Source organism: Mytilus trossulus, chromosome 11 (assembly GCF_036588685.1).
Source record: "Mytilus trossulus isolate FHL-02 chromosome 11, PNRI_Mtr1.1.1.hap1, whole genome shotgun sequence".
NCBI classification, from domain to species: Eukaryota; Metazoa; Mollusca; class Bivalvia; order Mytilida; family Mytilidae; genus Mytilus; species Mytilus trossulus.
Genome location: NC_086383.1, coordinates 6,992,854 through 7,005,894, shown reverse-complemented (window position 1 = coordinate 7,005,894; position 13,041 = coordinate 6,992,854). Strand labels below are relative to the sequence as shown.

The following is a 13,041-nucleotide window of genomic DNA, read 5'->3' as shown; positions in this document are numbered from 1 at the left end:
AATTTCGTCAAATAGCGATAAGGTAGGATATTTACACTTTAAAGTTTGTGTTTCCCGTGTTCATCTCAAATATATAAGTCCTTTTGTCTTCCTTATTTGTTTTATTCTTGTATCAAACATCATAATATTCCTATTAACACATTTGGTAAATGAGCTATTTTGGCCGGTTTTACTATACCTGGTTCGTAGTCAAAGCCAGGTAGTCGACTCACAGGACTGGCATTTAATATCATTGATACAAAATTTTCTTGTACATTATCCATTTTTATATCATGTTTAGATCCTTCGTAATAAAATTAACGGTACCAATTTTCTTGCACCAGATTGAATTTCGACAATACATGTCTCTTCAATGATGCTCGTGGCAAAAATATTTGAAATCCAAAGCTTATATACAAGATGAAGAGCTATAATCCAAAAGTTCCAAAAAGTATAACATGAAGGATTTACTACCATTAACTTAAAAATAATTCAACGAACAAAACAGGTTTTCGCGACAAACCAGTCTGTGAAAGCGAAATTATTAAAACTGTCGTGAAAATTCAGAATTTATTTACCTATTTGAAAATAGAATTTGTAACAATGTTACGTATTTGATTAGCGATATACAACTGTTGCATTTATTATGTTTGTATGTAATGACATTGTAACGAATATGACCATTGACAAAATCAAACTTTTATCTTAGTTTGCACAGGAGTCCACGATATTGCCTTCTCATCAACTTATTCAAGGAGGACAAGTACTTACTCTTTTTGCACTCAAAACATTTGAATCAGGAACCCTAACGTGTGCGGCAGAGAATGCTTTTGGAGTTGATAGAGCTTCTGTTACAGTGATATTCAAAAATCGTACGTATTAACAAAAAAAAAAAAAAACCAATTATCAACAAACAAAAGGTTACATAGTTGAGTAAAAAGAGATAATAATATAATTGATATTTAATATTGAGATAATGAATATTTTCAAACAACTTATAAATTCAATCAACATATATTTAAAAATTAAGACTTTTCTTAAAGATGCTGTTTAGTTTAACAAAGGAGGTCCTTAAAAAACAGATTTTATTTGAAAAGAGGGACGAAAGATACCAAAGGAACAGTCAAACTCATAAATCTCAAATAAACTGACAACGCCACGGCTAAAAATGAAAATAATTATCAGGCACTGTAATTAATAAGGCCTTGGCTACGAAAACCGAAACAAAATAATAATAAGAAATGATTATTGTTACTAACGAGACTTATATGTTTCCGTATGTATGGAGTCACATCAAATGAATATTACCAAACATTGACTGAACTATCAAAGTGATAATATACGAAGACAATTTTTATATCTCTATAACACGTAAACAACATCATTACCTATGATTTAAACTTCAAGACCAATGTGTAGTAGTTGTTTAGTTGATACGGTATATTTATCAACAAGGTATATTTATCGTCAGTTGAAATATGCTTCCTGTCCGTAAATTCATTTTGGCAATTAGTCTCGGAAGGTTCAATATTTCTTTCTTGTAGCTACTTTTTTAAAATTTTGAATGGTTATTGTTGCTAGTGTCTTACTATTCAAATTGAGATAACAGTTTTAAACGTGTTATAGAAATAAAAAATATAAGGACTGGTGTTAGTTAGCTATATTTCAATATTAAGCTAATATGTTTTAAAAGTGATCACTAGAAAAATATGTCAAACCAACATTAAATAACAAAAACTCTGATGAAAGTAAAAAGTAAACTACAAAATTGAAAACTAAAACACATCAAACGAATGGATAACGACTGTCATATTCTAGACTTTGTACAGGCATATTCGTATGCAGAAAATGGTGAAGTAAATCTGGTTTTATAGCTTGTATGAACGTTGCATTAAGTTCCATGGTATTGACAACGATATGTGAACAAAGCAAACAAACAAGATAGATAAAATTGTCAAATGGGGTACAGTGGTCAACATTGTGTTATCATCTTAACAACTGTACAAACACACAGGCACTATAGGAAACCAAATATACCCAAAAAAAAACAAACGTGCATATTGCCTCAGTACATTATGAAACAGTTCTTTCATAAGGAATGCCGACAATGTTTTGTACAAGTCTACATACAAATTCGACAAATATATTTGCCAATAAAACACTCCAGCATACTGATCCTCTGTGTATCTCAAAGACAAAATTGAAAAATCAAAAGTTTCAATTTAACTATTTTAGAGAAAGATTGATATTTAAAAAAAATCTAGTTGTTTTTTGTAGTATTTTAGAATCCATATATGTTTATCATTGCTTCGCGGATGAACAGTTTTACAGTATTTGTGATAACCCTCTTTTATGCGAACATAGATTTTCGTCATACATGTAGCTGAGCCTGCAATGTAAAGATGATTGCACGGAATTTTGTGAAGATTAGGTATACAATACAAACAATTTTCTTATTTTAAAGTATTTCTTGGAATAAATAACTGTAAGAATGCAAAACATCATTCGAGATACATAAATATAGCATGCATAGTCAAACGAAACTGTAAGAAAAGCTGCATTCTACAAAATACAATTGTAGTGTGACAAGATGTTTAGGTATAACAAATTAAAGAAACCTCCATGTTATGCAACGGTTTTAAAGCTATGCATCCTTTTATAATTTTGATTAACATTATTAGTTATGTAATGCACATTACTTTTTCAGCTGACACTACAGGTTTTGGCTAACCAAGACTAAAACAGGATGATTTGCAAAGAATTCTTATAATATGAAATATATGCAATAAAAATATTTTTATTCGATTTCAATATATTGTTTCTATATCTGATTGTAAAAATCACCAAGAATAAAGAAGAACAAAACACACGTATACTATAGCAATGAGTTCTAGAGGCTTGATTGAAAAAAGATCAGAATCGTTTGTTAATTGCAATTTGTAATTAACTTTTTTAAATTTTCGTAAAATGATACTATAACAGACTCTCACAACTATCTGTTATTTCTAATGTTTTTTTAACATAAGCAGATGTGTTATAATTTTTTAAAAGAAGTTTGAAATGCAAGTAAATAGATATATCTAAGATATAATTATCATATAACACCACTTTTATGGAATTTTGAACCTCAAGTCTCTTCAGTTTTGTATTTGTTTGGCTTTATAACTATTTTGATATGAGCGTCAGTGATGAGTCTTAAGAAGTGTCACGGTTCTTGTCTATCCCTTATTCATGTATTTGGTTTAAATGTTATATTTGTTATTCTTGTGGGATTTTGTCTGATGCTCGGTCCGTTTCTGTGTGTGTTACATTTAGTGTCGTTGTTCTCCTCTTATCTTTAATGCGTTTTCTTCGGTTTTAGTTTGTTACCCCGATTTTGTTTTTTTGTCCATGGATTTATGAGTTTTGAACAGCAGTATACTACTGTTGCCTTTACTTATGTAGACGAAACGCGCGTCTGGCGTACTAAATTATAATCCTGGTACCTTTGATAACTATCTACACCACTGGGTCGATGACATTTCGGTGTTGACATGTATATAAATTATGTGGTCATTTTTTAAAATTAATTTCCTGTTTACAAAACGTAGAATTTTTCGAAAAAAGAGGAATTTTCTTTTACCCCGAAATAGATTAATGTAGCCGTATTTGGCACAACCTTTTGGGAATGTTGGACCCTCAATGCTCTTCAACTTTGTACTTGTTTGGCTTTTTAACTATATTGATATGAGCGTCACTGATGAGTCTTATTTAGACGAAACGCACGTCTGGCGTACTAAATTATAATCCTGGTACCTTTGATAACTTTTTACACCACTGGGTCGATGCCACTGCTAGTTGACGTTTCTTCCACGAGGGTATCACCAGACCAGTAGTCAGCACTTTGGTGTTGACATGAATATCAAGTATGTGGTAATTTTCATAAATTTCCTGTTTACAAAACTTTGAATTTTTCAAAAAAAGTGGAATTTTCTTAAACCCCGAAATAGATTACCATAGCCGTATTTGGCACAACTTTTTTTTTTAAATTTTGGATCCTCAGTGCTCTTCAACTGTGTACTGATATGGCTCTATTACTATTTTTATATGAGCGTCAATGATGAGTCTTATTTAGACGAAACGCGCGTCTGGCGTACTAAATTATAATCCTGGTACCTTTGATAACTATGTACGACATAAACTCATATATGCCCACCTTACTCTAAATTTGATACTTGTCTAGCTGTGTTCACATAACATTATTTGATTTCAAACATCTGTGTAGTGTGCATTGGTACCCATGTCTGGATGTAGAGTACATGACATGATCTTTGATTCTTCTATTTACAAAGATTTGAATAATTTACATATGCGATAAAAGAAAATTATGATATTATATTGGTGTTTTGTTTCTTTTGTTGTTGAGTATATACTTAAGTTTGATAGAGAAAATATATTGGTAACATTTGAAATTGATTATTTTGTGACCGAGTATATAGAATTGATATTGAATGCAATTCTTGCAATACGGAATTATTATGAGTTTATTATACTATGCAATAGTATAGAGATACATAAATAGACTAATATTACAGAAACCACAAAATAAAGAATGAATTATTATCATTTGTTCCGTTGATGTGTTATAACATTATTTTTGAAGATGGGGAGTGGTCTCAGTGTACACAATCATCTCTAAAAGTGCAGTGTCGTGTGCTTGTTTTTTGCGATTCCCTCATAGTTCATTGGTTTCTGTTTTTGTCTGTGTCTGTTCTACTGGTGGACGTTTCGCCCGAAAGAGTATAACCATCCCAGTAGTCTGCACTTCGATGTTGACATAATTATCAATTATATAGTCATTTTTATAAATAAACTGTTTGCATGTTTGCAAGTATTAATTACTCGAAAACTAACCTTAGCCGTTTTTGGCCCAACCTTTTGGAATTTTGGGACACCTCTTCAACTTTATACTTATTTGGCTTTCTAAGTAGTTTGAACTGAGCGTTAATGATGAGTCTTATTTAGACGAAACGCACGTCTGGCGTATAAAATTATAATCCAGGTACATTTGTTTGTCATAATTTGTTTCGGAAAATCCGATTGTTAATTCTCGATTGAATAGTTACATGTTTTCTCATGTCAGAGCCCTTTATAGCTGACTATACGGAATGGGTTTAGCTCATTGATAAAAACCATACGATAACCTATAATTGTTTACAGAGGGGGGGCAAAGGAATTAGCTGTTATGCTGTTATGGGGCATTTTAGTTCTTTGTTATCTGTTATTCTGAAAATATATTTGCTGTTAGCTGTTATTGGCTAATTCTTTGGTAGCTGTTATTGGGCTTTTAGATTTTTTGTTATCTGTTATTGTGATAATGCATGTGCTGTTAACTGTTATTGAAAATTGAAATGTTAGCATTTTTTTGACAGCCAAATTTCCGGTAGAAATTGAAGATCATTTATTTGACATTGGGGTCTACCACTACTAATATGTTGGTCCCGTATTCGGAGAAAGATTCCATTAACAAATACCCATCATAGAAGTGAGGTCCAGGACAATTCCAGTATATATCTTATGATTATCCTTTGTAATATATTCCATTTATTTGAACATTTATTTAGAAGTATCTTATTATTTTCTATGAGGATAATGTTCCTTGTTTCCCGTACGAACATATTGAATTAGAGCATGTTTTAATACGACAAAAAGGAAAACATATAGCTAGGAATATCTGCAAGGATCTCAATTAAGCACTAGGTCCTTACAACCAGTTAACTTTTTATATTATATGGTTCATAGACTCAGCTCTTTGAAAAGCAGAACCAAATACATTGTACAATGAAAATTCGCACCATGTACTGGGTTCCGAAGCTGCACATAACTCATTACAAACAAAGATTTATTTCGTCTTTAAGCCATTGCCCCCTACTAAACTATGTATTCTACTTACTAGTAGACTTGGTACAAAAAAATGTTTAAATAAGGCCTTTGAAAATAGTTGAATCACTTACTTTTGGAGTGTCAAAATTGGTTCGAGGTACTTGATAAATTGCATGCTTGACATGCTTATGATTGGTGCTTTTGATTTTTCTACCCTATTTACAACTTTGTCTCATAGACTTATTCAGAAAAAAATCACAAACCATTAAATAGGCATTTAAAAAAGCCAGAATGTGAATATATATATATTCAAACTATTTTAGGTAATTTTTCAGTACCAAAAAACACAAGAACTATGTCAATTGGAGCTACTTTGATACCATAGCTGCCTTTGATTTTTTTTTACTAGATATCATATTTGTCTCTTTGACATATTCCTCATTTCCATTTCATTACACACTATTTAATGTGTGAGTTTCTATAAATGTTCGTTCGGCCGTCTGTTACACTTCAGGTTAAAGTTTTTGGTCAGGGTAGTTTTTGATGAAGTTGAAGTCCAATCAACTTGAAACTTAGTATACATGTTCCCTTTGATAAGATCATTCTAAGTTGAATGCCAAATTAGAGAGTTTCTTCAAATTTCACGGTCCAGTAAACATAGAAAATTAAAGTGCGAGTGGGGCATCCGTGTACTGTGGACACATTCTTGTTCTATAAATTTTAGATTCTTAGTTTCTGAGTAATAGGGTTTTATTTAATAAAAATGGTGCTTTTTCTTAAGTTTTCTGATAATATCTCAAAAAACCTTTCACAAATTTGCGAGGAATTTTGGAGAATTGTTTTTATCTATTGACGTGAGCTCCCTTTCAATTTTTATGAATTTAAGATTTTATATTTCTGAGTTAAGGGGTTATTTTCTAGTTTTCGGACATAGACACAAAAACCTTTTCAGCAGTTCGCATGAAACTTTGCTGAATTATTTATATCTATTGTTTTTATTAATTTTCGATTTTATGTCATTCAGTTAGGGGTTTATTCACTAAGAAAGATAGTATTTTCAAGTTTTCGGACAATAACTCAAAAATTTTTTCAGCAGTTGTCATGATACTTTGATGTATTGTTTATTTACATTAATTATATTGACTGAAGCTCCCTTTCAGTTTTTGTAAATATCTGATATGGCATTGAGAAGTAATCTAATATTTCAAAAAGGCGACGGGCGTAGCATGCGCTCATGGCTTAGCTGTTTATTTGTTATATAATACTTTTTTCAGCATGTATGTTTGTTCAGACGGACGGACAGACGGAAAAACAGACGAACGAATGGACGAACGGACGCACAGACCAGAAAACATTATGCCCCTCTACTATCGTAGGTGGGGCATACAATTGATAGGGAGCTCACGTCAATAGACATATTAATTTCCAAAAGTTTTATGTAAATGTTTTAAAGAGTGTTAGAGTTAATGTCCGACATGTTGACGACGAACGAACAAGAATTTACCAAATACATATCTAGATACATAATTCTAAAAACTATGTTCATAGAAAATGGAATTCGTTACAAAATTTATACCTGTAATAAGAAATACTGGATTTATCAAGGACCCAACTTATTTTAATATTTCATTTACTGTTATCTGTTTTTGTCCATTTTGATTCCTTGTTATCTGTTATAAGCCAAATCAATTTGCTGTTTTGATGTAATTGGGAGCCCCCTTGCCCCCTCTTTACATCCCCGCCACTTGGACTATGCTAAATAGTTGTCTCATTTGCATGCATACATAGTCCAGCTCTCAACGTTACTATAGGCGCCTGAACATTGTCGATGACACTTCTCAGAAATGTATCACAAAAAAAGGCCAAAATATCCTAAGTCAGATCTATTATTTCAATCAAAACTTCAAAACTCGATTCAACCAAGGGTTATGCCAGGTAATGGTATAAACTAGAAGATATTTTCCTGAATTGGTAATTGCAGACACGAATTTGAAATAAACATACTAAGAAGTTCCATGCATGCGCATGCGACATCAATTTTAAACATCACTAATTGATGCTTCCCACCTGGGTCGCATACAAACCAGTATATTGAACACGATGTGTGATCAAAGCACACAGACAGATATACAGATGACGAGTATAACAAACGGTTTCACTTCTACAATTCTATAGTGTAACTTATGCCAGTTTGCTAACATTGCCAACTTTAAAGATTAACTTAACGTCACAGACAGAAATGAGCACGCAGTGATAATGAAAGGTACTGTTCTTTGGACATTCCAAGATACCAAAGTTCTTCAGAGGCTATGGGGTATAACAGTAGACAAGTAGTTAATTGGAAAGATAAATTGATGGTTTTATCTACTGATGGTAAACAGTACAAACATTTACTTTCTGTCAAAGATGGTCTGAAAAGTCCGACAACTGTATTTTACCATACTATGCTCTACTGTACACACTAATCTAAACTATCAATAACATATTTCAAAATTATTTAAATGTCACTTTAATATCTGTATTTGATATTGATTGTTTAGTTTATATAAAGGTAATGAATTAACGACACATGTTTTATATTTTGATCTTGATTTTTCACAGACAGTATATAATATGGTGGTTATACAAGAATAGCAAATGAAGAGGTTTGCCAATGTAGGTTATCATTTTTTTCTTGTAAAGTCCCGCGAAGCAAGACATTCATGATTGGAGATGTAAGAAGGTCCAGTGCATTGAATAAATTATCAATTATCAATTTTCAATGTTAAGTTTTCTGCTTACGATGTTCATGTTAGTTTGGTGAATGTGTTGGGCTTTTTGAGGAAAATATATGAACTATCAAACGGTCGTCCCCTATCGATGTTTTACCGATGAAGAATAAGTTGAGGTTTCTTTCCGTTTAGAACATTCTATTCGATTCGACGGATTCTCCATTTCCATTCTCAATTTTATACTTCAATAGAAACGATCGACGCCTTTGTTTTATATTTCAAGTAACAAAGAGCTATTTCATAGCTATATTTTTTTTTGCTAGCTGATTGTTGCTTTTTGGTAGTTAACGAGTTTTTGTATATAAGAGAAGGAAATAGAAAGTAAAATAATACCAGGGTTTTTAGGATAGAACATTAACTCAGATTTTCTATATCCAAAGTATACCAGTTGAAAAGTGGGGACTGGCTTTAGTCAAACTGAAATAGTCACATCTTTGCTACAAATTATCACAGTTTCATGAATAGGGAAACTTAGTTATATAACTTATACTATCGTCAGAAGTGTAGTACACTGGCAATTCTGTTGTATAAATACTCGACTTTCCAATGTCTGTCGTTGCTATTTTGGACTCAGTTTTGGCTCTTTTGTTTCGACCTTAAGAGGTTACTCTACACTATACACCCAAAATACATGTAGTTTAAATTAATTGGTTTTCTTGGTTTTTTCTAATTAGTACACTAGTCCTAGCTAAACATCTTGTAAACATTTCAAAAGATTTGAATTTGGCATCTTTTACATGTTAATATCGGCCAATCTTGGAAGTTAAAATCATATGGGTATATGGGTATATATATGTAAATATTTTATAACATAATGCTAAGTTGACAATAGCATAGTTTATAGTGAAAACTGCGACAAATTTTCATTCACTGATACCCTTTACTTGTAAGTTTTTATTCTGGATTTAAATTCTTGTCCGAAATAAAAAAGAGAGTCTCAGATCCAGCCCCAAAAAAGAACGTTGATTAGTTATGTGTTTAAAAATTATGTTTGTTTTTAAATGTGATGTTTATTTTTTTTAAACTTACCATTCGTAGTGCTATATCAGTCTGTTATTCTAGCAAAAATTACTCGAGCAGGCCATGCCTAGTTTTCCATTGACGATGACCTGAGATATTTGGTTTGTTAATTCAATTCAATTAAACTCAAAATTTTATTTAAAGTTGATATTTAGTAAATAAACACATTATTCCACTAGCTCTAGATCTAATGGGCTTTTCAATCAACCATACAACAATTTAGTCTTAGATTCATAAATTTTTGATCAGATGTTAGTGGCTTTGAACTAGCTGTCGGTTAACTGCGAGTACTCTCAGATGTATTCCTAGTGTTTTGTTGTTGTTGGGATGAACAAATAACCGGCCATGTCCAGTTGTATTTTTGTCCATCTGATGAGTTAAGCCTTTTCAACTGATTTTTATAGGTCGTTGTTATGTTGTACTGTTATACCACTGTCCCAGATTAGGGGGCGGGATTGGGATCCCGCTAACATGTTTAACCCGCCACTTTATGTATGTATGTGCCTGTCCCAAGCCAGGTTGTCGTTTGTTCATACATAACATATATGTTTTTCGTTCATTTTTTATTATTGAATAAGGTCGTTAGTTTTCTAGTTTGAATTGTTTTACATTGATATTTCGGGGCCTTTTTAAAGCTGACTATGTGTGTTGGTGGTTTGTCCACAGGATTGTGCATGCGTCTAGTGTGGTTAGAACCATAGCTTCTCTATCACCGCTGGCTAGCCTGCTTTTGCAGGTGAAAAGAAAGCCGAGTACATAGCCTCTGCATTATTCAAGACGTCTACAATGTCTCCTCGCGACAACACACGGTAACTAGGAGCTAGCATCCTAAGCATTATTGTAGAGGATCTCGGAGCAGCAAGGGCACCAGAGATGCAGTGTGTAGGACCACCGGCGTGTGGACATGCCCTAGCACTCATCAACTTTGCCCCAGCTATGGGTAAATAGTTGGTCAGATGAAGATCATAGCTCTGTTAAAGCAGTTCATCTAAGAGAAGGAAAACTCGATATAAAACCAATGGCAGGATGAGAGTCATAAGCTTTGGCTAGTGACGCATCTAGAGGAAGGAAACCTTGATGAATAAATCCCTGGCCCTCCTGGTAAGGGGGTTGTGCGCTGGGCTATCTACTCAGCCACGGAAAGAAACTTATGCTACAGAAACAGAAACAAGGGAAAATCAATTAGTTCGGTGTAGACAGATAGAAACCTATGCAGGAATGCAGCCTATGACGAGCGACAAGACTCTGAGAAACTCTATTCTGTCTCCTAAACAAACGTTAAAATTTGGTTGTTGGAATGTTAGAACTATGAACGAAACAAGCAGAACTGATCAAACAATTAAGGAAATGAAGAGATTCAAGCTTGATATATTGGGTGTTAGTGAATGCAGATGGACTGATTCAGGAAAATATAAACACAATTCAGGTACAGAAATTTATTATTCAGGACGTACAGATGGTAGACACCAGGAAGGCGTAGCTATTCTATTGAGTAAGAGTGCAAGCAACTCTGTTGCAGAATGGATAGCAATAAATGAAAGAATAACAAAAATACGAATGAAGACCAGTTATGGACACATGACCGTTATCCAATGCTATGCCCCAACAAATGATTATACAGATAACGAGAAAGAGATTTATTATGATAAATTAAATCAAATCATAATGGATACACCAAAGCATGATGTACCTACCATCATTGGAGATTTTAATGCAAAAGTAGGTTCAACTAATATAGGTTCAGAAGAAGTGATGGGAAAACATGTGCTTGGAGAAATTAACAACAATGGTGAAAGATTAGTGGAGATGTGTACTATGAACAATCTGATAATTGGGGGAACAATCTTTGAACATAAAAACATACATAAAGCCAGATGGGTGTCTCCAAATGGGAAAGTGAAAAACCAAATCGATCCCATACTGATTAATAAGAAATGGAGGTCATCATAATTAGATGTGAAAGTGAAAAGAGGTGCAGATGTATACAGCGATCATCACCTAGTCATTGGAAAGATCAGACTAAAATTAAGAAAAAATAAATGCAAAACACCAAGCAAGATCATAGACTTTGGAAAACTTAAACAACCTGAAATACAACAAAACTTCAATATAGAACTGAAGAACAGATTTGAGGTTTTACAACTTGAAGAAAATGAGATTGACATAAACTCTAAATGGCAACATATGAGTGAAATTTATTTAAAAACAAGTGGAAACATCTAAGGTTACAAGAATAAAGAAAGAAAGGAATGGATATCTGAAAAAACCTGGGCTCTAATTATGGAAAGAAAACTGTTAAAATCAAAAACCAACTCAAGCAACAGGAGAACAACAAGAGAGATCAAAAGATCTATACAATAGTAAGGAAAAAGAAGTGAAAAAGAATGCTAAGGCAGACAAAAAGGCATACATAGATAAGATTGCAAAAGAGGCTAAAAATGCATCTAAAGTTGGAGATATGAGAAAGCTATATAACATTACAAAACAGCTTAGTGGCAGAGTAAATACCAACAGTACTCACATCAAAGATAAAGATGGTCAGACAATATGCAAATTTGAGAAACAACTGGAAAGATGGAAAGAGCATTTTGAAGAGGTGTTGAATAGGCCTGAACCAAAAATCTCAGTTGACAGATCAGAGGAAGCTCCACCACCAATAGAAATAGAAATGGGACCCATTACAGATGATGAGATCAAAGCAGCCATTAAAAAACTTAAAAACAACAAAGCTCCTATGGTAGATGGCATACCAGCAGAAGTACTAAAATCAGACATAAATCTCAACGTGAACATACTACGTGATTTGCTGCATGAAATATGGGAAAAAGAAATACTACCTACCCAGTGGAAAGATGGTACATTATGTATCATCATAAAACTACCAAAGAAAAGTAACCTTACAGATTGTAACAACTGGCGTGGAATTACTATCAGTGCCTGGTAAGATACTTTGTAGAATAATTTTAGAACGAATCAAAGACAAAATCGATTCCATTCTACGGGAAGAACAAAGTGGATTTAGAACAAACCGTGCATGTATAGATAACATCTTCATACTGAGAAATATTATAGAACATGCACTAGAATGGAGGTCACCAAGATATATAAATTATGTGGATTTCGGAAAAGCCTTTGATAGCGTCCATAGAGAGTCACTCTGGTACATCATGAGTATGTATGGAATTCCACAAAAAATAATTAACATCATTATGGAAATGTATGATGGTTTTAGATGTGCAGTCAGACATGATGGAAAACTATCAGATTGTTTTTTAATAACATCTGGAGTAAGACAGGGATGCATAAAATCTCCTTTTCTCTTTATATTGGTGGTTGACTGGGTAACGAAGAAGACAACAACTGAAAATCATGGTATACAGTGGGGACTAACAACATTTTTGGAGGACAT

At 33.0% G+C, this 13,041-nt stretch overlaps 1 protein-coding gene across 1 annotated transcript; it reads left to right on the top strand.

The window, feature by feature from the left end:
* The first annotated feature begins 10,709 nt into the window (after positions 1-10,709).
* Positions 10,710-12,576, top strand: LOC134689673 (uncharacterized). The gene is made up of 2 exons (XM_063549638.1): positions 10,710-11,442; positions 11,951-12,576. Exons 1-2 carry the CDS (start codon positions 10,710-10,712, stop codon positions 12,574-12,576), a joined length of 1,359 nt encoding a protein of 452 aa, XP_063405708.1.
* The last annotated feature ends 465 nt before the right edge of the window (positions 12,577-13,041 follow it).